The 25,548-nt window shown below is 39.7% G+C and overlaps 1 protein-coding gene across 1 annotated transcript in view; it reads left to right on the plus strand.

Moving 5' to 3' along the window:
• OGDHL (oxoglutarate dehydrogenase L) overlaps positions 1-16,293 on the plus strand; it is a 48,167-nt gene extending 31,874 nt beyond the window's left edge. The window contains exons 16-22 of the mRNA XM_062618837.1: positions 4,273-4,451; positions 8,086-8,157; positions 9,474-9,599; positions 10,207-10,279; positions 11,922-12,085; positions 12,693-12,847; positions 13,584-16,293. Coding sequence (XP_062474821.1) covers positions 4,273-4,451; positions 8,086-8,157; positions 9,474-9,599; positions 10,207-10,279; positions 11,922-12,085; positions 12,693-12,847; positions 13,584-13,707 — 893 coding nt within the window. The 3' untranslated portion in view covers positions 13,708-16,293. The remainder of the gene's footprint in view (positions 1-4,272; positions 4,452-8,085; positions 8,158-9,473; positions 9,600-10,206; positions 10,280-11,921; positions 12,086-12,692; positions 12,848-13,583) is intronic.
• Positions 16,294-25,548: the final 9,255 nt, after the last annotated feature.

Genomic DNA, 25,548 nt, shown 5'->3' on the forward strand with positions numbered 1-25,548 from the left:
TCAGAACTTGTTCTTTAAATGATTTTCTCCACATGCAGGTAGGAGTAAGTAATTCTTGACAGAATCCCTTGTTATAATCTCTGGTGGAATAGCTTTAATTTTAGGAACTCTCATTGTCATTTGCCAGGTGGAAATTGAGTTCGGGTGTACCAGTGATGGCTTTACCACAAACATATGTTCTGTGAAATAGTAGTCTTGGCAAAACTAATTTCAAAGTATTAATCAGAATGTGTAGATTACATTTGAATATATTTTCCAGATACTTTTATGGCTGTCAGAAAGCTTGCAAAGGTATCTGTGTTAGGGTCACACCTTTAATGCAGCTTCACCTGGGTCATTTTTACCTTGTGGAGATTACTGGCACAAAGGCAACAACAGGGTAGCAAATGAGAAATGACACTGTTTTTAACGTGAATTTTAGGGGTGATTTTGGCATATGAAACAGGATTATGTGTGTGCTCTGACTAAGGTTTAAATAAGCATATTGCTCCATACTCTTTGAAAAGCCCTGTGTAATTATTGGTAACTCTAAGCTGTCAAGACCTCAGTTCATTCTTTCTAAAAGCTAGATTACCCTATCCTTACAGAGAGCAGCATATGCACAAATAAGTCTTGAACATATTGCATACTTTCTCAAGCATGTCACCCAATCAGTAGAAATGGTCTCTTAATGCTTGTGTAAAATTAGAATGGGATTCAGGCCTATCTAGGGAAATCTGTTTTTCAGATACCTTTGGGAACACGCCTTGAAGGAGTTGTGTATTTTTTTCCCCACTGTTTGCATTGTGCTAAAAAGAATAGAATCGCATAAATAAGGAGGACAGAGATTTAAAATATGTTCTGAAAGAAAGGTCACTCAGGCCAAAGGAATGGTCAGCAAAAGCCATCCTCTTTGGAAATGCACTGTCATGGTGACTCAAAGATGAAGGGCCTTCTGTCTGACTTACCAGTCTCCTTTTGGCCTCTAACTTCCTAGTTGCCTTTTGGTGTGAACACGAGCATCTGCTGGAGTCATGGATGGACTGTTCAGAGTTCAGGAATCCAGAAGCCAAGCGACTCAAAGATTTCTTGCTGGTAAACAAAAAGCTGGGCTGGAACTACCAAAGAGTAGAAGTAGACTGTGAAGACACACTATAAAAACAATATGTAAAACTGTTTTCACTCTGAGTAAAACATTTCACTTGAAGCTCTTGTTGCTTTTTGTCTTACACAGTTAATTTGTCCTGCAGTTGCCCTCTGCTAACCTTCCAGGAAAGTCTGTATACTGACACTGGCTGAAGAGCCTGATCCTGGAGCAGGAGAAATCCTGTAGTCCCAATTCAGCTGTAATCATTGAGTAAAGCTAAAGCAATTTCAGTTTCATGCACAGATGATCTATGTCAAAACTTCATGTCAAGTGTTGGAAGGATGTTTCTTGTAATTTGTATTACAGAGGGACTTACTTGATCCATGACTACTCTCACTAGTTTTGTTGAGGGTTTTCCTTGTGGAACAGGACAAGTTAGTTTAAACTTTCTGTAACCACATGTTCATTAATTCTCATTTTTTAAAGGCAGGAATGCTTGTCCTTCACTCTCCTTTTTTTTTACTTTTTTTCTTCCCCTCCCTCCCCCCCCTTCCACCCATTTGTTTGTTTGGGTTCTGTTTTTTTTTTCTTCCAGTAAAGTTTTCAGGGAAGGAACTACTTGTGTATGTCTGTGGTGTTCAGCACATGAAGACGTCAGCCTTAGCTTAGATCTCTGAGTATCTCTCTGATAGAGAATGTACCGTAAAAGTTGAACAAAAAAGAAAAAGGGCAAAGAAAGTTTGAATAGGTTTGACTTGGTCTTGAAATCTTCCTCCATAGCTATGTCAGTTACCTGCCACTGACAGCATTAAAGTAACTCATGTGCTGTATGTGCCACATGTTCTCTTCTGCCTCATGATGGCCTGAGAATCTTTCAGTGCTTGGAATGCCAGGCCATCTTAAAGGTACTTTAGGTATTTTTCTATTATTGCTTATATAATTGTTTGGTATTATAGTTCTCTTTGAAGTAATTCTCTTACCCACTGAATTGCAAAAATTGAGCTCTCCTAGAGGGACTGCAGCCTCCAGTTACTAGGGTATGAATCGCAAATGATAAGTATATGAGAGATGTCAGCTATTACTTGCTGGTGACCCTGTAAGAAGCCTTCTGTGTATGGAGAATGTAAAGATGCTAAGCTTGTATCTTCCATGGAGCCTGAGTTTTTTGAACTTCCTGAAACTTCTAATTGGAAGAGTTGCATAGTAGGCTTGGCCGGGGCTAGAAACTATAGTTCCAGTGATTTTGAGTTTTAGCATGGCTTTGCAACAGTTTACTGTAGTTTACTGAATACTGGTGCTCACAAAGCAGTATTGGATTTTACTGATATGTAATATTTAGGAAGCATATTAGGTACCTGACCTATGATTGTATTTGGCTTATAGCCACCTATGGGTCTAGAAAATATTTTCCATATATATATATATATATAACTCGAAAAAAGAGTTACAACTCAGTATCATAGCTTTTTAAATAAAATCTTGCAACAGCAAAGGTAGTTGCTTTGCAGGTATAGCCTTCAATAGGAGTCTTCCCATGTTGCAGTTCCGTATTTGGAAACAGATCTTTATATTGTGTGCAGAATTCAAAAACTTCAACATAAACCGTATTTATCCAGCAAATATTTATTCTATATGTTTATTGAATCAATTTTCCTTCAGTCAGAACCTTAACATCCAGAGCAGTGCTACATAGTATTCTTTTTTCACTGAGAGCTTTAATTTTTGGGGGGTTTAATATTTCAAAACTATAGGTGTAGAATATGCGTACAGGTGTTTGCTTAGCACTCCAGGCCTAGCTATATCAAAGTGTGAAAGAAAAATATGAGTAGAGATCAAATATATATTTTTATATTGTTGGATGCATTTAGGTGTTCACTATGGAACATGGTATGGAAAAATGCTTTAAATTTAAGCGGGATCATTAAACTGAGACAGGTACATTGCACACAGCTAGGTTTTAATGTTTTGACTTGACACGAAATTCTGCATGTTTTTTAAAGGTACACAGTAGAGGCTGCGTAGCGTATGCAAGCACCCTTGTAGTTTTCTATCTCTGACCTTTGCAGAGCTACTAGAAATCAATTATCTAGCTTACATTGCAGGAGCAGTTTAGGTTTCTTTTCTCTCTTGCCAGTTATCTCCCCAGGACCTGTTTCAGTGCTGAGGCTTTGTTGTACTGCAGCGGGTCTCTCAGTGAGAGCAAAAATTTGTTTCTGCGTGGGGCCTGTCAAGAGCTTTCAGTTATGTTTGGTCCTTGGCAAGTTTTAAGAGTGCACAGCAAGCTGCCTGGCTTGCTCTGTGCACAGCACTGGAGTTGCTGTCAGCTGGGCTGCTGCACTATGTCCTGCTGTATTAACCTGACGTGGTGTACTAAGTGGGAATATGTGGCCCTTCTGCTCTGTATGGAGTGATGAATTTGCAGTTCAAACTGCACAAGTTTGGGGAAAGTTTTGTACTTACCTGTTATGTAAACCACCTGAAATCTCTGATACAGAGTGGAGAAGGAGAAGGTTATGTCTTTGTGCTTTCACTAGCTGAAGTAGTGATGTCCTGCCCCTGAAGAGCCCTCTGATAACTCTGCTACTGAGGCAGAGACCTAAGGGGTCCTTGACTCTGCCAAACAAAAGATTGTTTACCCAAGCCCCAGATATATCTGCCATGCACCTATTATGTTCAAGCTTTCTTGAAGATCCGAAGACGTGGTCCTGCCTATTGACTGAAGATGGATGTCACCATTAATTTTGTTCTGCACCTGCATGAGAGGGAAAAAAAAAAGACAATGTTGTGCAGGGCTGTGCAAGTAATAAAATTAACAAGTAGCTTCTTGTAACAGTCCAGTAATAGACTGTAAGTGGATTTTTACAGGAAAAGATAGTACATACCTCAGTGAGCTCTCAGGAAAACGTCAAACTAAAGTTTGAGTGGAGGGAGGGGTTGTAATTACTCATTTTTAAACGCCTATGATATTCAAATGCTTGAGGAAAAGTTTGAAGGATTGGAGTCAGGATTGGAAAAATGTTATTTGCTAGTCTTCTGATGGAAGTGGTACTACTGAAAACTGCATGATTTATAGCAGGGCTACAAAAATCCAGCTCATGCTCTCATTTTGGTTTTGTTTTAATAATGTTTTTTTTTTAAATGAGAAATTAACAGGATTCTCAGCAGGTCTGTTTCTTTTCTAATTCTTCTGTTTGTTTGGTTCTCAGGTTTTGAACTTGGCTTTGCTATGGCAAGTCCCAATGCCCTGGTGTGCTGGGAGGCCCAGTTTGGTGACTTCCACAACACAGCACAGTGTATAATAGACCAGTTCATCAGCTCTGGCCAGGCCAAGTGGGTTCGTCACAACGGGATCGTCCTGCTCTTGCCACATGGAATGGAAGGAATGGTGAGGGACATTGGTTGGCTTATGCAGGATGTAAATGCTGGCTACTGTGCCTTTGCTGTGGCTGTAAAAGCCAGAGATGTCTTGGGGATCAATGGCGATACAAAGCTGGGGGAGGAAGGCACTATTCAGCATGTTGGACGGTCTCAGTGCTACAGAAAAAATGTGTATAGATTGATGGGTGAGAACCAAAAAAACCTGAGAAGTATTTCAGAGCTCTTAGCTTTGTGTCCTCCTTAGTGGCATGTACCACTTGCCCCTAGTTTTTTTCTTTTTTTTCCTCTCTTTTTTTTTTTGTATCTTTCCCTATGATGCTGTCTTTTACCCCTAGAAAGCTGGATTCTTAGCATACAAAAAGAAAGAAATCATTAGTGTCTATTACTACTTCCTTGGTCTGATTTTGCATGAAGTAGGTCTGTGTAAATTGTACAAATTATCTTGCAGTGAAATGGCATTAAACAACTTTAAAACTTCTTAAAAAATCATTGACATTGGGTAACTGTGATATAATAAGAAATTTCTCTCTTTCTGAGAAGGAAAATGCTTCCACTAGCTGTCGATTCTCTTTTCTTTGTGGCTTGCAGAAAGAACTAGACAGTGTCATAGTGGGAAAGGGCATGGGCATGCTCTGTATGTGATGTTATGTGAAGTTCATATCCTCAGTAGAATTGTTCTTCAAATCTTTTAAATTATTTTTAAACATTACATGAACATCATGTCAGGCTAGGTTAATTTTCTCCCTTTTCAAATGTATTAACATTTGTGAATTGATGCATGTATGTTTCTTGCCTTCTACTAAGAAAATCATAGTATGTGCCACAGTGGCAATCTCCATCTGTATAAATGCTGTAGACCCTTTCACTACAAACTGCGTCATTTCCATTCTCACAAACAATTTAGTTTATTTCCATGCAATTATAATCCTGTCCTGATATACCGGGGTGCATTCATATCTTATGAATGTCTTTCTGTGCCCATTTGTGCATAAAGAATAACGGGTCTAATGCTGTTCACAAGAGTTTTGATAAATTAAATTTTTAACATATGAATCCTGAGGGGACAGCCTGATTGTGCCCTCAGGAGGAGGGGTGGACCTCTGCAGGGAAGCACTCAGTTGAAGGGAGCTAGTTTTCTGCTGCTTACCATACAGTTAATCTTTCTTTTCTCTTAGCCACTCGGCAGCTAGGATTTGCTGAAACATGCTTATTTTGCTACTAGTGTCAGGTGTTTTTGGAGTATTTAAAAATCCCACCAGGCTACTGAAATCTGTTATCTTCCTAGAGGAGCTTTCCATTACAGGAGTGTTACTCTCTAACTACAGTGTTGGGGGCAGAATGATCTGGGGGAGGATTCGTAATGGGGTATGGATCCCTTCACCTCGAGGTCATGCATCCACAGGCAAGTTGGCTGTGATTGAAAGACTGCTGCCTAATGGTTCCTTGGGGACTCATCTGAGAGTAGCTAATGGATTCAGTATAGGTCTCACTGGGTAGGTGGTCACAGTAGAAATAAACCCTACTGCATCCCACACAGCAGTTGCTAGCAATCTGACTGGCAGTGTCAGCAGAGAAATCAAAGATGGATGTGAACATTGAGGCTCTGGATTGAGATTACTGGGGCAGCATATATATGTGTGTGTTAGGGAAGCCTCACATGTCTCTCCTGCAGTTATTTGCCAGTAACATTTCAGTTTCCAGTGTACTGAATTCAGTGTGCTTGTGAAGCACTATGTTTGTGCATGTATAGGTTGTACTTTTTTGTGTAGGTTTGATTTACGGCAAATAGATTTATACAGCAGAGGTATTGCAATATTGGACTGTTACTGTGCGCCATAGTTTTGCACATCTTTGCTGCTTGTTCTCAAGCCCTTACCCATCTATGATCAGTTTATCTGGCACCTCAGACTTCACAAGAGTAATGGTGCAAGGCATAGTTCTTGGCTGTTACTCCTTTGTTGCCGGGGGCATGTTTTTTTCCTTTGAAGTCCCTTAGTCCATGGAATAGAGTGAATCACAGAATAGTTTGGTTTGGAAGGGACCTTAAAGATGACCTAGTTCCAACCCTTCCAATACCTTCTTCTAGACCAGGTTGCTCAAAGCTTGTCCAATCTAGCCTTGAATACTTCCAGGGATGGGGTGTCTACAACCTCTCTTCCAGTGCCTCACAACTCTCACAGTGAAGAACTTCTTCCTCATATCTAATCTAAATTTCCACTCATTCAGTTTATAGCCATTCCTCCTTGTCCTATCACTATATGCCCCTGTCAAAAGTGCCTCTCCATATTCCTTATAGGCCCCCTTTATGTACTGCTGCTCTCAGGTCTCCCTGGATACTTCTTCAGCCTGAACAAGTCCAACTCTCAGCCTGTCTTCATAGGAGATGTCCTTCAGCCCTCTGATCGTCTTTGTGGCCATCCTCTGAACTCTGGAATCCTGCATGTATAATTAGGGAGGATGATGTGTGTTGTATCAAGCTGTCAAAATAATGAGTGATTTTTCAAATCATGCGTTAAGGTTTCAGCAGAGTAAGTTATGATGGGAGATGGCTGTATAAAGAAAAAAGCTGTTTATGAACATTGTTAGCTTAGTAGCTGTGGGGAGAATTGAGATGTAATAGTTTTATGTCTTCAGGTTAAAGTACTTTGCAGCTGTCTCCAAAATGAAAGTCCTTCCTAGCAGTAACTGTCACTTGAGCAAGCAAAGGCTGCTAGCATTAGCAGTAAATAAAAAAGCACACTGCATTCTTGTACTCCTCACAGCTTTCTCTCATCCTTTATAAACAAGGACGTGAGAGGGGAGATAACATACTGAAACACTCCTTATTCCTGATATTGTCTGTGACTAGCATGTGTGTTTGGCTAGTATTAAATGGATCTAACAATGTTTGTCACTAAAAGAAATTACCTTGGGTACTGCTAGTGAGACTGGTTGTGAATGTTCAGTATTTTGACAGAATGGAATGTAAAGTTATTTTACATTACATGAAGAAGCAGAAATTAATCATAAGTTAGTTTGCCAGATAATCTGTACATGTAGTTTGATTCATTTTAGCTGAAGCATTCATCTAGGCTATTTTGTCCTACACTAAACACTGAACAGTGGTAGCAGAAAGATCCTGATTCTGCTTTTGTTGCTAATATAGTGAAGATAGTGGGCAGTTAACTGTATTTCCTCCTGCTCAGCATGCAAGTGTGGTTTGGTCCAAAGAAGTATGAGTCACTGCATACACTGAGGCACATGGTGTTTCTCTTCCTGACATTGTTCCTGGTCCTTTCTGCCCTGCATTAGCAAGGTCATTGTTCTTCCCACGTGGACCCAACTGCCCTGTCATTCGTCTTCATTGTGCAGCTATACTGAGGCTGGAAATTACTTACAGCTGGTAAAAGCACTGGAAATCCATATGAAAATTTTATCTTCTCCTATGAAAATATTTTATGAAAGACAAAAAATTCCAGTCCTGTGGTGTGTCCTCTCTTCTCACTGCTACTGCCATTGATGCCCTTTGACTGGGAGGGCAGGTGTGCAGCTTGGTGCAGAGCTGCCAGGGTGACAGGAGCTATTCATGAGTGAGTGACCTGAAATGATGTCTAATTGACGATGTGGTTTTTTAATTTCATTTTAAATGATACCTTTACTAGGGTCCAGAGCATTCATCAGCCAGGCCTGAGAGGTTTCTGCAGATGAGCAATGATGATTCTGATGCTTATCCGGTAAGTAGATTTGTCAAAGGCTATATCCTGTTTTTGTTCTTCATGTTTTAGACGTATTTTTTGATAAGAAGCATCCTTTTAGGTAGGTATAGGGGGTCAAGATTTAGTTTCAGAACTTGAGGTAACATTAACTTGATCCCAGTAAAAGTGATGGAAGTATGAGGTATGTGCTGCTTCATTGCAAAGCTGAGGTCATATACAATTAATCTCTGGCAGCATGATCTTTTTATGGCTGTTCCTCAGGGCCAGTGATTCTGCTTGTTTATATTGCTGTGCATACTGCAAAGGGGTGTCTCTAGCTAATTTCTAAAGGAGGCCAAGTGAGACTACTCCTGGCTTCTTGCAGTGGAGCTAAATTATACTGCAGGGAGCGTGAAAATAAGAAACTACTAAATTTTATTCAGCTAAGACTTTCATACTCTGGTCATTCAGGCAAATTATGTAGCTCTACAGGATCCTGGGCATCCATTTCCCCACTGCAGATTTCCTACGAAACTCTGCTATACATTAATTGAAAAGCCCACCAATTTAAAAACAGGCAAAATAAAATGCATGTTTCAGTTTTGGCCCTGAGTTTGTTACCCTTGGGGCAGTGATAGTTCCAAAGCCATGCTGCTTCTCAACTAAGAGTAATTTTTGTCAGTGAACTGGCATAATAAGGACCTGATTGATTGACAGTATTTAAGGACTGACAGTTGCACACTATGAAGCAAGTTATAAATTTCATCATGGAAGGCAGGAGCTCTAACCATGGACCAGGGAATTGTGTTAGCTGCTGTACCAGTCTGTAATGAGATCATTGTACCTTTAGCTACATATATGCTTACCTAATGTATATGTACATAGACATGGATAAAAACACCCTATATTCATAAAATACAGAAAATATAAAACATGAAATTTATGTGTTAAAAAGCATAAGAGGATGGGACACTTGCCAAAAAATGGGAGAGTTATCTATACACTCAAAAAATGAATTCTAGTTTTAAGATTCTTTCAAAGGGGTTATATTTTGTGTCTTCCACCTACTGAAGTCCTAGTCCTCCTCGCCTATCGTTCCTGGGCTTCCCACCTTGCTGAAATTAGTGGAAGGTTTATGCATTTATTTACATACATTTTTAGGAAGAAGTAGAAACAGAAGAGAGTGATTTGTGGGGATGTTTCCCTAGCTAATCATACAATCTCATCAGAATCTGCTAATGAAGTATTTTTGAGGAAGGGAGTTGCTGAGAGTCAGAAATAGAAGTGTAGGTTTTGAGCCCATTTTTCTGATCCTGTAGGCATTTTTTTTCTAATGCCTTTAATGTCTCTCTCAGGAGTTCAGTGAGCAGTTTGAAGTTTCCCAGCTGTATGAATGCAACTGGATTGTGGTGAATTGTTCTACTCCAGCCAATTACTTTCACGTCCTCAGAAGACAGATCTTGCTGCCATTCAGAAAACCGGTAAAGTTACTATAATGGACCTGTTTTTTCTAGGTATATTTACCCTCACATAAGGAGGGGTGTTTGCATATGGCATACTGCTAAAAAGAACAAGAATCACTGGTGAAAAATCTTAACACAGGTTGAAGTTGCTGATTTGATGGAATGAAACTCAGCTCTGATGTGCTACAATTATGAAATTTGATTTTCAGTTTTACTTCTTTCTGGCTTTTTAGGCCTTCAGATGAGCTTGTCAAGACACTGTAGTTAATAGGTTGCGTGACTATAATCTGCATGTAATTGGTGGAACTTCAAAAACCTAAGATACAACTGTTGGATGTTTTACTGGTTCATACCCTGTGATTTTATTTTGTTCTCGAAAAGAACCATAAACAGTAGTTCTTGAGAACCTTTAAAGGGAGTAGACTACTCAGATCTTTTGAGTAATTTTGAAACTTCCTAGGCATTCAAAACAGGAAAAAATACTGTGTTTGCGGTTCATTAATCACATTAATTTGATCTGTAGCATGTTCAGTTTGTGTGTTTAGTAGGAACAGTGCTACAAATGTTGCATATAATAATGTAGATAAAGCAGCTCTTGAGTTTGGGAAAAATTCCTGTTTTACAGCTGATTATTTTGACACCCAAGTCACTGCTGAGGCATCCGGAAGCTAAATCCAGTTTTGATGAAATGGTGTCTGGTAGGTCACCTTAAAGTATTATGGACAAATAATTAGCTATGTTAACTCACGTGTCAGGCTGTGAGGAAGGGAATCTGCTCCAAACAATTTGTCTTTTCCTTTGGTGTAATTTCTGTGGAGCTGGTGTAGTGAGATCTAGCATGGGCTTTTGCTAAAAAGTCAGCTTTTGAGTATGGATTCTTAATTTTAAGAGGCTTGTCTTGTAACCAGTCATTAATCTTAAAGGCAATGGAAAGTGCATTCCCCTCTCTGCAGGGATGTTCCCCTCAATAGGCTATTAGGTGCCTCTGCTCTTTCTCTTCATACAAAAATTGAATTGTTCTTTGTGTACTATCTGCACCCTCTATATGTGATGGATAGGTTGGAATCACACTGTGCCTGTTCGGAAGAATGAAGGGCACATTTTTCTTTACAATATTCAGTTCTGTGGCTGCCATGTCACAACAGATTTCAGATTAGAAATTCTATAGGGATTGTGATTTGTCATTTTGTCTTGGGAGTCCCCTCTATTTCAGGCTAATCCTCAATAGTGGATTAACACTGAATTCTGACATACTTTTATGTTCCTGCTGAAGAGGCAAGGAAGTAGTAAAGTATTGCTGACTCTCAGCTAACTCCTTTTGCTCTATTTTTAATGGAAAGCTGAGGAGGAGAGGAAGACTGACTCCAGCTGACTCAATGTAGCACAGATTCAGTCTTTTTTAATGATGAATTCTGCTGTTCAGTGAGACAGGATAATTCTGACATAAATCAGTTCCTCTTTCATATATTTGTGCTGCTGCTTTTCTACCCCCAAGATAAATGGTTCGAATGGGAGCTTATTCTCCTGGTACGTGGGTGTGCTGATTCAGACTGGGAGGTCATGTTGCTGTCTGCTACCGTGCAGTTTGTTACTGTGGGAATAGTTTTAATCAATCATATAAGGATCTTTTAGACCATCAAGTTCCTCTTCCAGTTTCATGTATCCCAAGCAAATTGTCCTCCTGGGAGGTGATATCACAGGGGAAAAGATACCTAGCATTGAGCATATACATCTGAAATTGCATCTTATCACTTACACTTGTGGCTCAGTACTGTGCTAATTCTTCTTCTGGCTAATGCCATTCTAGCTTTCTAACAGACGTTTAAATCACATAAGTATATGGCAGTAATATGTGTGCTTGTGTAAATATTTCTGCAGTTGCCAGATTTAGTTGCATTATGAATATGTGCTATGCTTTTATATAATAATGTTCTAAAATTTTCTAAACCTGCATTAATGTTAGATGGTTGAGATCATCTTGGAAAGAAGAAACAGTATTTCAGGTAATTCTCTGAAAAAAAATGGAAGCAAAGGTGGGCTATCCAATAAACTAAAAATTAAAGGTGTAATGCACAACACAAAGCTAAAAAAAGAAGCTACTCTTCAATATGTTTTGTGAAGTGTGACAAGTGGATTATTGACAGTCTTCTAACTTCTTGAAACTAAACTGCTGAAAGTCACTGTAGCAGAATTACCGATCTGAAAAGTAGGAATAGAGAGCCAGCAGAACCCCATAACCATTACAACCTGCTGGCTGCCCAGTAAAGGACTGTTTCTTGGGCTGCTTTTTTGCAATGTCTGTTCCTCTGAGAGCGCTTTTCTAATTTGTATTCTAACTAGGTACCACTTTCCAGCGTGTGATTCCGGAGAACGGGCTGGCAGCCCATGCACCACATGATGTCAAGCGAGTGATTTTCTGCACAGGAAAAGTTTACTATGATCTGGTGAAAGAGAGAAAGAATCAAGACCTGGAGAAGCAAGTAGCTATAACCAGACTTGAACAGGTGAGCTCTCAGAAGGACACAGTCTTTGGGGAGACTTTCAGCAAGGGGTTCCTATGCTTTTAAATAGATAAAACTTGCCAGAAAGGATGGTGATAGTATTTTTATGGCACCTTGCATCTTACAAGATGTTACTTAATGTCCTTGTGGTGAAGGAACATATCAATTGTATACTGGACAATGAGATCTAGAAATCTTGACGAGGTTTCCAGAACAACGTAACAAAGTGAAGGTTACAGTACAATGGCATCTTAAATTTGTATGTTGAATCTACTATGCTTAAATGTTGTGAATAGTACACTTTGCAGCTACATTATCATTCAGTAATTAAGGATTTCACTAGAAAAACTGTAGGAATGCAGGAGATATGGACTATCACCTACTTCTGTTCGTACCGGTGCAAGTATAAAATATATGTGTATTCACTTCTTACAGCAGGAAGTCAATTAAAGAAATACAAGTCACTTTAAAGAACATGTAGCAAGTATATTAGGTACTAAGTGCTTAACTGTAATGGTTGGTTGGAAGAGCTGATGGATAAAAGGCCTTCCTACCATCTGCAAACACCATGTAGGAGAAAGCTTTACCAGTTATTGCCCTCTCTTTCTAGATATCACCATTCCCTTTTGACTTGCTGAAAGAAGAACTTGAGAAGTATCCAGGTGCTGATCTAGTTTGGTGTCAGGAGGAACACAAAAACAGTGGATATTATGATTATGTCAAACCTCGTTTCCGCACTATTGTGAACCACACTCGACCTATATGGTATGACAAAAATTGCTTCATCTCCTGGGTTGGCTTGTTTGCTTTTAAGCTTGGCTGATTTGGGGGAGTTTTTTTGAGGATGTTACTTACGGGGAAGTCATGTTCTTCACAAATCAAAACCTGTGAGTTTGGTTTCTTGGGTGAAGGAGGGAAAAGTGTAGATGACTTTCACAAATACATCATGCATATCTGGCTCCTCCTTGTAGTTCTAAAAGAAAATCAGTAGCGATTAGCTCTATATTTATTGCCATTTAGCACAGCACTTTGCTCTCACATACTTTTCTCTCTTCTTGTCTAAGATTATGTCTTTTTTAAGAATTTCACTCCAAATATTAGGTTTCTGGAGGAAACAGTTCTTTTGAGAGCTCAGTTCAGGTACCTTGCATTTATTTTAGGTGACTGACTCTCAGATCTGGCCATGCGGCTGTCAGAGGAATGAGTCTTCATTGCCAAAAGCAACTTACCTAATTATGAGACAGTGTAGCTTGCCTTGGGAGGGATGGGGGAGAAGATGTAGCTTAATATTGATGGGAGGGCGGAAGAGGGGGAAGCTGACCAGAAGGTATAACTGATGTTGCAGCTTAGATTGATTTTTATTTAAGAAAGATTGATGATTAAATGTCCAAATCTGCCAAGCTGACTTGAATGCATTTAGCAGCATGCTGTCATGCTTGTTAGTGTCAAAATAGTCTCTCTTCTCACCTCATTTGTCTGCTCAATTCTTTTTGTCACAAAGGTATGTTGGCCGAGAGCCTGCTGCTGCAGCTGCCACAGGCAACAAGAACACACATCTGGTGTCGCTCAGAAGGTTCTTGGATACAGCTTTCAACCTGGAGGCTTTTGAGGGAAAGACATTCTAACTGCAGGGCACTGACCCATCTCTAACTAGTAGTCTCTCAAATCACTGCATCTGAAAGAGTAAATAAAAGTGGGGAAAATTATACATAATAAAATCATGTATTTTTGCTCTACCACATATAACAATGCAGCACCTGACTTCATTAATCTGCACCTTACTCCCCAGTTTGTAAGAAAAAAATAACTCCAGCTTACCTTCCACTGTTTTTTGTGGCTTATCTATTTAGATTGGGACCTCTTTGGCACAAGAGAGTGTCCTATCCAAGGATGCTCAGTAAGTCTAGCTCAGTAAACCTCCAGTTCCAGTCCGTGGCTGGTGTCTAAGTACTGTAAGTAGAGCAGGCATGGACAGCATGATAGTTATGCACATCCCTGAAAAAAAAGAAAGAGGAGAGTACGTGTGGGAGCCGCGAAGGAAACAGGATACGCTGTTACAAGGAAGACGGTTGACAATTATTTCTAGATATATTGGAGAGGAGTTATGAAACCAGAAAGCAAGGAGTTGATAGATGGCTTTCACAGAGAAATGTACTGGCTGTGATTATTGGAAGGAGATGGTAAGGTGGTGATGTGAGGAGGATGGAAATGAAGTCAGATTACAAAGCTGCTAACAGCTGAAAACAAAAGTGGTGTGGTCCACTTAGGTATAAGGTGGAAGAGGGTGATGAAGGCAGAAATAAAAGTGACCAAGAAAGTTTGTTGGATGTAGCTAAGCAGAGAATTAAGTCTACACAGGACCACATGAGCTGACAGAGAAGTTGGTGATCAGCAAAATAATTCAGCATCAACTGACTGCAAAAGTAAGACGTGGCAGCACCAACTGCTCCCATTCCCTGGGCTGCCTGCTTTGTTGCTCTGTGGTATTAGGGACCTGAGGAGACCTGGTAGCACCCATAAAAAGATCATGTTTGGATGAGGAATCTGTGTCTGTGCGACAAGAAGTGGGTTCACTGCTTTGTCCAGTTCTAATCCTTGCCTCACATCTCTGTGCAGATATTAATTCAACTTTGAAGTGGCAATTCCTGATTTAGTCATGCTTTTATATGTTAAGAGGAAGGTGGGAAAGCAACAGTTGCTGATTGATGAAAGGCACATGCTGTGGTTTTGTACAAGTAGTAATTGATTTCTTTTGTCCTTTGTGTTTACTTGTTAATTAGGATATCAGTTGCCATGTACTTTCATGTACTTTTATTGATATAAGCGACGTAAGTGAACCTCAAGAGCTGGTTCTGTGTAAGGTGGCTGATGTACAGCAAGTACTGGAAGGGACAGAACAGCAGGGGTTGTTTCTCTTTGAGGGAGAGAGCGCTTGGCTTCCTGGAGACACTGCACAGCAAGGTGCCTCAGGGTGACACTGCTTGTCCTTCCTCCGCATTGCTACCAAGCAGGTGGACACCACTGAACTAGCGTTGTCAGAAGGCCTGTTCCCTCTGCCCCAGGAGGACTTGAGTCTGGATGAACCTTGTGACTGCAAGTTTCTGCAACACTAGACTATGTAGTGGCAGGAGACTTCTTCTTTTCTTTCTGCTGGCTAGGAGAGGGAACTGCTCAGAGTAAGTGGTGTAGTAGGATGTAGAGGAATGAGGACATGCCTTTGTTGCAAGCAGGAAGCAGTAACTAGATGCACAAGGGCCTTGTGCCCCTGTGGTGCCTGGAGGGTTATGCTAGATTGGCTGAGCATCCGCTCATAAGAAGTGAGTGGAAAAAACATAGATGAGACTTCAGCCCCATGTCCAATTACTTCCCTGGCCTGAGCATGCTCCTGGGACATACCTGTGTTCTTGGCAGTAACTTCTACCCTGCTGCTGCTGTCTCGGCTGTGACATAATAAGGCTTGACAGTTTATGCCTGATTCAGTGTCAGGTGATGGTGGAAATTTTCTTGTCTTGTCAAAATAAAAAGGTGTATTAAAAACTCATAGCAACGATCAGGTACTACTTGTCCAAGCAGATTACCAAAAAGGGATGTGTGCCTTACACTGTCCCTTTATTTGGCCTGGAGACAATGTGATGGTGAAAAACTAATCCTCATTTCAGAGCATAAATTTGATGTAGTAAGGTACTTACCATGGGATCCACAACCAAACTTGGTCTAATGTTAATGAAACTCAGTACTGTCCTTTCAAATCAGGCCGATAGCCTTGGGCTTTTTCTCTCGTTGAAACATTGAAGCTAATTCAGACTTTTGAAACCTAATGAACTTGGGAAGTACTGCATCTGACAGCAGCAAATGCTGTCTCTTGTCCATTTCTATAGCTCAAAACATTAAGCTGATAGTAGCTGTCACCCGAAGTATTTTAATGCTTTTATGAATGCTTGTTTCTGTGGCAAAAATTGAGTGCAGCTAAATATTGCTGGCACTGTTTATTGTATTTTCAGCTTGCATAAGGCAGGTCAGTGCTGCATGAAATATGATAAATGCACTTGTGCCACAGTATACGTAGAAAACAAAATTAACATAGAAATGTAAATGGTGAATGACAGATTTCCATTTTCATTGTGTATCATAGATTGTGGCATAATGGTTACATAAAAATTCCATCAAGAATGTAAAAAACCCTAATAAAATTAAAATGTGCAAACCCAGAATTCTCTGTTATGGCTGTTCTTTTTGACAGTTTCTCCTTTAAGCGTTGGCATTAGCATCCCAGTCTGCAAGGGCAGCTCATTTTTCTGTTTTCTCTTTGTTTCCTCAATAGTGGCTTATTTAAATGTGGTAGCAGCAAGGGAGTCAGTGCTTGGACTAAAAAAAAAATAATTATACAAAACCATTGGGTTAAAAGTAGTAATAGCATTGAGGTTGTCTTAGAATATTTTGTTTATTCTAGTTTTTTAAAGTAATAAGTGAACACATTCCTACTTCAAGCAGAATTTAAAACATATCAGAACCAGATGGAATTAATTTATCTAATTTCTGAATACTGGAATTCATTTGTCTAGGCATGTTGATTCTACATAAGTTTCTGTTAAGTTACTTTTCCTGTTGCCTGCACTATGAGATGGTAAATGTTCAGAAGGTTACTAAAGCATTATAAATTGCTAAATGCATTGATTATACTTATATGCAGAATTCTGCTGCTTTTCTTCAACAAGGCCCCTTGAATAAAAGATTTCTTACAGATAGGTGCATGTTAAATAGCTCATTATTAAAAATGAATGCAAATTACTGTAATGGCAGCTTTAAACCAGGTTAAGAAATATTTCTGTGATCTCACAGAGAACAAATACTTTGTTAGAACTAGCTGACAAGTTAAATACTTTTTACATTCTAAATAGCAATCAATTAATTAATTTCTGTAGAGTGTTTGAAAAGGACTGTAGTAATATATAGGCCTCTTCTGCAAATAGTCTGCACTGAAATTCAAATCACAGATTTATAACTCAGAAGGAAGAAATAGCAAATGTGAGAATCCCATTGTATATTTGTGGGTGAGATACCATGTTATGAATGCCCACAAGAGCAAAAGACTTGCTAAGACAAACAGCTTCTGTTACAGGATTATTTTTGTTTCCTAGTAGCTGCCTGATGAGCTGCACTGGCAGTGGGGGTGTGCTCGGTGGAAACCTTCAGTCTGCTCATGACACAGTTGGAGTCAGTCTGATAGAGCAGAAGGGTAACCTGTTCTCTGGAAAGGGAACCATTCCACATGTTCTAGGAGGTAAAAATTAATGCATGAGACTAGACAAGAAACAGGAATGCGCGTGCATTGTTTCCACTGAGTAGATGAAAGTGTGTGTGTTGGAGGTTGTTGTTTGTTTCTTTTTTGTTTTATTTTGTTTTTTCCTTATTTTTTCTTTTGGTTAGACATACACACACTCCTCTACCTGTCAATAAAATGTCTTTTTGATTGCTGTTAAACAGGTGTCACACAGTATGTATCTGTTTGCAAAAGAAGTCTTTTTGATTGCTATTAACTTTACACAGGTGTCGAAGACTGGTGTTGCTCAACCTAGCTTTTTGCCAGTGGCACAGATGACTTTGAACATTGTTTAAAACATTAAGTAGATGCCTACTCAAGAAATCATGTAAAGCCAAAAGATCCCTAAAAACACATGAAATATCTTTGTAAAGTTAAAAAGTCTGGTCAGGATGGAAGAAAAAAGTCTGCTATTGTGTATTGGTTCAGTGAATTCACTATGTTTAAATTTTACAGGCATCTCCTCAGTTTGGTACGGGGATTCAATAGGGGGGCTGTTAGGGCACCTGCCAGGCTAACAAGTTACCCGGTACAAGTGACCACATAATTACGGCTGATGTGACTGGCCTGTGTGAGGATAGCCAAGCAAATGCTGCCTGTGGTTAGTTGTTTTTAATCAGCCAGGCCTGTTCTGGCCCAGCTGTTCTGTCTCTGTCTCCTTTGCTATCATTCTCTAAATGCTTAGAACACTTTACCTTGTTTTCCCAGGAGGAAGGTTGATGGCTGAAGCCCTGGGCACCTGCAGTGGGGCAGGGGGTTCCTATGCTCTATGGGGTGTTGTTGGCTGTTTCTGTAGTAGGAAGTTACAGAGTTAAGCTACAGTGAATGAAGCTGAGGACGGCTGTCGGGAAAGACTCAGGAGGGAAAGGGGGCTGCAGGATCACAGCTGCTTATTCTTTGTGAGGGCAGGTAAGAGACCTGGCTGGGGGAGCTGGGTAGGGGTGTCTCATCCTGCCCCTGTGGTGAAGGGAGCACTGTCCTTTGAATTATTGTCAGAGCTTCTGAGGACTTTGAGTCCTAGAGAGGAACCTGTAATGTGGCTGTGGATTTCTGATGCAAACCACTGGTAAAAGCTGCTTGGGATGTAAAATACTGCCATTTTCAGTGCAAGTGCACTTTGGTTTGTTTAGAAAAGGTGAGGAAACCTTTGAGTTGAAAGGTGGGAGAGAAATGCATGAGGGTTTTGTTTTTGTTGGTTTTTTTTTGTTTGCTTGTTTGGTTTTGGTTGCTTGAGGTTTTGTGATTTTGTTGGTCTGTTTGTTTTCCCCAAAACCCGAGCAACAAAACAACCCTTTAAAAATCAATTTTCTTTCCCTGGGGGATGTGAAGCATGACCTGCCTTTGGCTAGGCTGCAGCCATTATTCCCAGGTGAGATCTGCTGGGACAGATACACTGCGCCACTGCTCTTCCCTCTCTCTGTGTCCTATAGACAAGATTGCAGATCTTGGGGCTTTGATGAGTACCTGTCATGCAACCTTTCTGTGCTGATGAAAACATGGATCATTATAGTATACTCAAAAAATCTTTGCAGATGAGGGTAATTTTGTATGCATCTTTTTTGCCCTTGCTCTTGGATAGTGAAGGTTACTAAATAGAATAAGCACAATATGAAATTTTGAAACTTTAAATGGCAAAAGGCATCCAAAACTTCTAATATCTCTGATCAAAAAGTTTTGTGTATTTTTTTTGTTCCCCTTGGTCATTTAGTAGTTCTGCAAAGTCCAGTTTTGTAGCAATAGGAGCCTTGATTTGATGGACTCTACTGATTAAGAAATGATTCTTGAAAGTTTTTCTTCATGTTTATGCAGAACAAGGGCAGAGATTAAGTGGGTACATTTCCTTAATCATCAGTTGAAGATATTAGGAAACAGCATGCAGACTGAAATAGAATTCAACATACTTGCAAGAATGAGATAGATGAATATTGCCTCTTTTCCAGTTCTTGTTTTTTTTTAAACTGTTGAAACCACTTCTGATTTTAGATACTTACGAACTCTCAGCTTGTGCTTTTCTCAAAGCCATTACTTAAAATGTAGCCTATTATCCAAAAGTAATAAAAGAACAAAAGGATTTTTTTTTTTTCTCCAGGAAACAATATTTTAGTGATTTATTAGCTTTGACTGAAAATGTTTCACAGATTTTTTTCAAAGTTTTCAATTATTAATAAGTGCACCAGGCGGTTCCCTTGTGATCTTTTAAGTGATGCAGTCATTAATGGCAAATGGAGATCTAATTTGTTTAGAGGGGAAAACAGTTGTATTCATCACTAAAGATGCTGTGTGAAACACTGAAATATAATTTCTATTGCAGAAATCTTTACTTCCTATTCAGTGACCCATAAATTCACCGATGCTCTCACAAAGAAGCACAGAGAAACTTTCTGCTCCTGTTGTACCCAGCCTGCTTTGTATTCTTCCCCCCTTCAGGAAGAAGGGTGTGCTCAGACTGTCACAGTGAAGAAGCTCTGAGTAAGAGCTCAGCTTGGCTCTATTCTTTTCCTTGGGTGGATGTTAGTCATTATCAATACAATGGGTTTGTTTTAGTAGTGGTTTAAGTGACTGCATTTCAGTTGGCCTTGCAGTGCAACAACAACTGCTTGCACAAGATGTTGGTTGAAGGGCAGTGATGTTTAGTGCTCTCACAGATTTCTCCCTGCACCTGTGGTAAGGGAAAAGGAAAAAGGTAAAGGAAAAAGTTCAGGTCTATGTTGGAAGGTGCCTGAAACCGCACCCTTGGTATCCTCTCTTTGGGGTTTGGCTGTGCTGTAAAGAAGTCCTCAGGTTTTCTCTCTAGTCTCCCAAAATGACCTTGGCCAGGCTGTGAGGTCAGTTCTGCATTGATGACTTGAGTAAGCTTGCTTAGGTTTCCAGTAAAGGTCCCCTATCTGCAGTAAATCGGTTCCACAGAAGAGGCCATCAAGTAAATGTGAACCATCACTGTGTGCTGGGCAGGACTTTGCAAGGGTAAACTTAATTGATAAAAAGCAAAACACATTTCAAGTAAGAGTATGTTTGCCCATATTTGAAGAAAGAGTGTATTTCCCCAAATGAGTGTCTCCACTGCTGTGGCTAAAATAAAGAGGATAAAATTGTCTACTACAGAACATGATAAAATGACTGTACATAATTCCCTGTGACTAGAAGTAGATGTTTAAGCAACTGCTCCCAATAGGCTTGTTAAAGATGAAATATTTATTGCTATATGTTAATTACAGGGTTTAAGCAGTACTTAAGTAATTTAAAGGGATTTGCTTCATCTTGCTTTCAATAATTTTATGTGATTGAATCCTTCATCAGTTGCTCTTTGTGCTAGAGCAGTTTGCACAAACATATCCTTAACTAAACAGCATTTGCAATGTTGATTATATTGTATAAAATGAATAGTGAACAATCTTCTTCATGAATCAGATTCCATCAGAATTAATGTTTTTGCATGTGCACTAAAACACAATAGCTTTTCAAGCCTAGACAAATCTTGTTTAGATACAGTAAAGTTATATGTTACTCCTGGGATATTAGTCTCTGACACTAGCAACCAGTTTTGAAGAAATCTGTGTATACTTAATTCTTTTGGAGTTTAATGTGAGTGAGAAATACATACTTACCATGTAAGTCATCTTCCTTCCCCTGAACAGCATAGAACCATAAATATTTTGTGCCTTTATGTCTTCAATGCATTTTTGTGCAACATATTTGGCACAAAATTACTTTGAGGAAAATTTTTGGTTTATCAGAACTTCAAGCTACTGTTGCCAAAACTTAAAGCTGATAAAGAGCTGAAGCTTTGCGTTGCCTAGGGACTCTTCATCACAACAACCTACTGCCTATTCAGAAGGAAAGATAAACAGAAATAAAGCAACTTAATCTCCAGTGAATCTAAACGGTTCCTAGTTACACTCTTAGATAATTAACTTCTCCCGTGATGTGCTCATTTAATAGATACCTGGTCATATGTGACCATGTTTATTTAATGTGATCTGCAATATTTATACCACAATACACCCTTCTCATTATAAAACTGACATTCTTTATTTACACACACATTCTGAAGCTCTTGCTTAGACAAAACTCTACAGGCTTCAGGAAGATATATCTGAGCATGCACATCAGTATATGACTGCAAATAAATGACTTCTGCAGGGACTGTTGGGGGGGATGGGGAAACCCACTAATATTTTTCCTTCTTCAGCATCGCTCTTCTGGTATTTATGTGCATTAAAAAATTAGGGACATGCTGCATGAAGTGTGATTATTATTATTATATTTTAGGTTTTTATCACAGCCCTCAAGCCCCTCATTAGACTACAGTAAAATTGTATTTTTCATAGTAAGCACAGTGTTATGCAGCTTATGAGCTTAGCAGATTTGTGCAGAGCTTTAACTTTGTAGAACTTGTGTCTGTAACAAAACCCAAAGGGAAGTAAGCAGAGATCTCTGTAGCATATTCTGTCCCCCAGAATTAATTCCAACGCCTATGACGAAGACCACTAATTTGTAATATTTCTGGCTGTACTTCACATGACCTTGGTGAATGCCACCTTGGTACATTCACATGTACACATGTATGAGAGAAAATGTTTGTGTCTGAGTAACACCCATATATGTGGGTGCAGAGCAACCCTGTCTTAGAACTGCCTGACAAAATTGATCTAAACTGAAAGTTGTAGCAAGTAAATGGCCACATTTCAGATTAATCTTAATTAGTAATGCATCTTGTCTCTCCCTGGAATGAGCCTATGCTGAGTTGAGTCTTGTAAATATGTGCCTTGACAGAGCAGAAGAGTCCAGCACGTCTTCTGTGGGCTGTTCTCCGCTCATAACTCATGGCATTGATAGGGGATGTTCTTGATATTTTAAACAAAAATACCGTAAAATAACCAAAAGATATCTGAACCGTTGAAAGCAACAGTTAAAAACAGAAGAACTGCTTTGTCCCTCTCTTTGGAGCTGAAAATAAATTTATTTTAAAAAATAAGTCCCTGCACCAACAGCGGAGTGCTGTACAATGAGTTTTAAAGCACTTTTCACTGGAAATTTGAGAAATCTGAGACTCAGAGCTGTTATCTCCATTTCAGATGCAGGACTGTAAAGTGATGCATGCACTGTAAAGTGAATCTGTCATGGACTTTCTCTTAATATGTAAAAACGAGGTATGGAAGTTTTTAGTGCAGAATGGCCAATACACAAATGAACAGGAAGGAAATTTATGTATGGTATCATTGATTTATTTTTTTTAAATTTATTCTTTTAATAAAACCCAAACCAAGAACAGCAAAAACCCAACAAGCCAACTATTAAAATAATTCAAGTTTGTTCCTGTAATGAAGTTTAAACTCTTGTCCAAAACCTGCGCCATTATCAGCTGTATGTTACTTCAGTTTTCCAACTACACTATTAGAGGTGCACCCATGGGAAGCTGATGATTACCATTGTGCAGTCACTTTAAACCAAGCAGAGCATGTCTGAGAATAAATAGCACCTTTTCAACTCTTCTTTATAAATTGGATTGAGTGGTTTCCTTCCCATGCACCACTGCCACCTCCACAAAAGAGCTCCCAAGTCCTTTGTAGGGTGTTTTTGATCAGGCTGGCCACCATGAAAGTGTACACCTCTCCTAGCAGTAGCTGTGCCACTTTGCCATTAGGCTTCTGAGAACAAGCTACTTGGTAATTAAGTAGCTGCCGTCTTTAATATGGTAATGTGTGGTATAAACACCTTCAGCACTTGTAAGGGGAAGTGTTTTGTTGAGACGTATGGCTTGTGCAACCGTTGGCAGGGATGGGCAAGAGAAAAATCTTCCTGGCTGCTGAGAACGTAAAGAGCATGTCAGTAGTGTGCTGGATAATGACAGCTTGCTCCTTTGTAAATGTTCTCCTCATAGGTGGAAGAAGCTTCATCTCTCTTCCTACTGTTTGACACCAAACACCAAAAAAGTACCTAAATTAGGAGCTCAGGGATCCCACAGTCTATACTTGGTAGACTGTATTGCTCTGTGGAGATGCCTCTCTTCATCTGTTACAGAGGTAGCCCAGGGCAAGCCAGCTCCTAAACTAAGTGCTTTAATAAAGCCTCTGCAATTAAATGTGACAAACTCGGGCACATTTGATTGGGCTGGCGTCTCAAAACTTTGGAGATGTGTTCTGCAAGGGGGAGTGGACTGGATGCCACCCAACCATGCTGCTGTGCAGCCTGTGCTTGGGGCAGTTGTTTTCACCTTAATGTATCAAGTGGTGTTAATTTGTTTCTTGATAGCTAATGATTTTTTTATTTTCCTTCCCCTTTTGAAGAAATTGCTGGAAAAATTGTCAGATCTTTTTGAGCCATTTGCAGAACATAAGGGAATGCACATCATAGAGCTTAATCTGAAAGGCAAACTATTTTAGTTCTATTGTGTTATTGTGCCATTAGTACCGTTTGACTGCCAACTGTGCAGCAGCGGGGCTCCAATCAATGGGAGCCTATGTGTATTTTACATTGCAAATAGTGCCAAGGATAGGAGGGAGAGAGGCTCTTAGTGGTACAATTTTTTCAGTGATTAATAATACTTGAGATCCATTTCAGTGATCAGAAATGTGTCTTAATGAGACAATTAGTCAAAGCATAAAAGCTGCACAGTAATTTAGTTGGTGTTACTACTGGAATAATTTGCTGCTACTGTTTTCTTCCTCCTGATTTGGCTTTGTCACAATAGGCTGGGTGAAAGACATTGTAGAGAGGACTTGCAGGCTAGGTTCAGCTTTCAAATGGCCATGATTATCTGTGGGGCAGATAATCCCTTTAAAAATGAGGGAGACTTTGAGGGAAAAAGTGGTTATTTCACATATAAAAAACTGAAATGCCTTTGTCCAAGTGGCTACTACAGCGCCTTCAAATATCCAGCTTTCTGCTAGTGCCATGGCAACTAATCACAAGTAGCATCTGGGGGATGGGTACCAAACTGAAAGGGCTACTTCAAGTTTGTATTTATTTTTCCCTCCTGTAACAAAAGCACAATAACAGGGCTTGAGATTTCTTGATGTATTCCAGCTACCTGTGTTCAAAAATGTCTGATGGAGCTAATTTTTAATCTCACTGGAAGATATCTCACTGTCATATTAAAAATGTTTTTTCATCTGTTTCTGGTCTTTCACAATTTGGCCATAGTATTTAAAGAAAAGTCAGAGCAGTTGTTCTCAAGCCATACTTGTCTTGAAGTTTGCTGCTGCTTTTTTCAACCTGAAGCCTTGTGTTCCTCAAAGTTTGTTTGTATTTATTCCATGTTGATCTATTAAGGTTTAATATCTCCCTACACAACTGCTGTCATTCTGACTTGGAGGAGTGTCAGAAGCGTCCTCAGAGTGATGGTGCAGAAGGCACTGAACACAGCACAAAACCTTAATTTTTTAAAAAATGAGCTAGTCGCATTGGTGAGTTTATCTGCCTGGAGTGTTTCTGTTGATGTTCAGGGTGTTCTGTGCTCAAGAAGTCTGGGGGGTTTATTATTCTGGTTTTGGGAGCAAAGAATTGACATTATTTAAACTAACTTCATCTAATTAAGTTTCAATTACCTAAGAGGCCAATAGACAATTTACTGCCAGAGCACAAGGCCATTTTGTTGGTTTCCCACTGGCAAATGCAGTAAGGTGGGTTTGTTTTAAAGCCCCTCCCTGTGCTGAGGGCTGCACTGGAGCTGAAGGCTGAAGCTGGGGTGCAGTACAGGACAGGACAGCCTGCTCAGTACTTACGGGGTCAGGCTCACAGCGGGGTGTGAACAAACTCACTGCTGTCTTGGGCAGAACTAGAGTGGGGCAGATGCTGAAACCCGTCTGCTGTCTCTGTGAATGCCTGCAGTGCCTTTGTAACCTGTGCCAAGCTTAATTGTATTGATCTTCTCAATACGGTTCAGTCTGAATGTTCTCACTTTCTAATCTCGTCATACCAGAATTTTAGAGCACAGACATGTTTCAGACTTTAAAGTGACAATAGTTTCTGTTTCTCTTGACTTTGAGTATTTTTTTTCCTCACTAAATAATGTTGTTATGATCCCTCTGTCATCTACAGGCCACAGGAAGGGGACTATATTTGAACACTGTGATAGTGTTATTTTGATAGCAGTTTTGTGATAGATCAGTATTGCTGTAAATGTGTTTTGGTTATTTATAACTGC

Source organism: Pezoporus occidentalis, unplaced genomic scaffold (assembly GCF_034315485.1).
Source record: "Pezoporus occidentalis ecotype Australia unplaced genomic scaffold, CSIRO_AGI_Poc_V1 ctg204, whole genome shotgun sequence".
In the NCBI taxonomy this organism is placed as follows: Eukaryota; Metazoa; Chordata; class Aves; order Psittaciformes; family Psittacidae; genus Pezoporus; species Pezoporus occidentalis.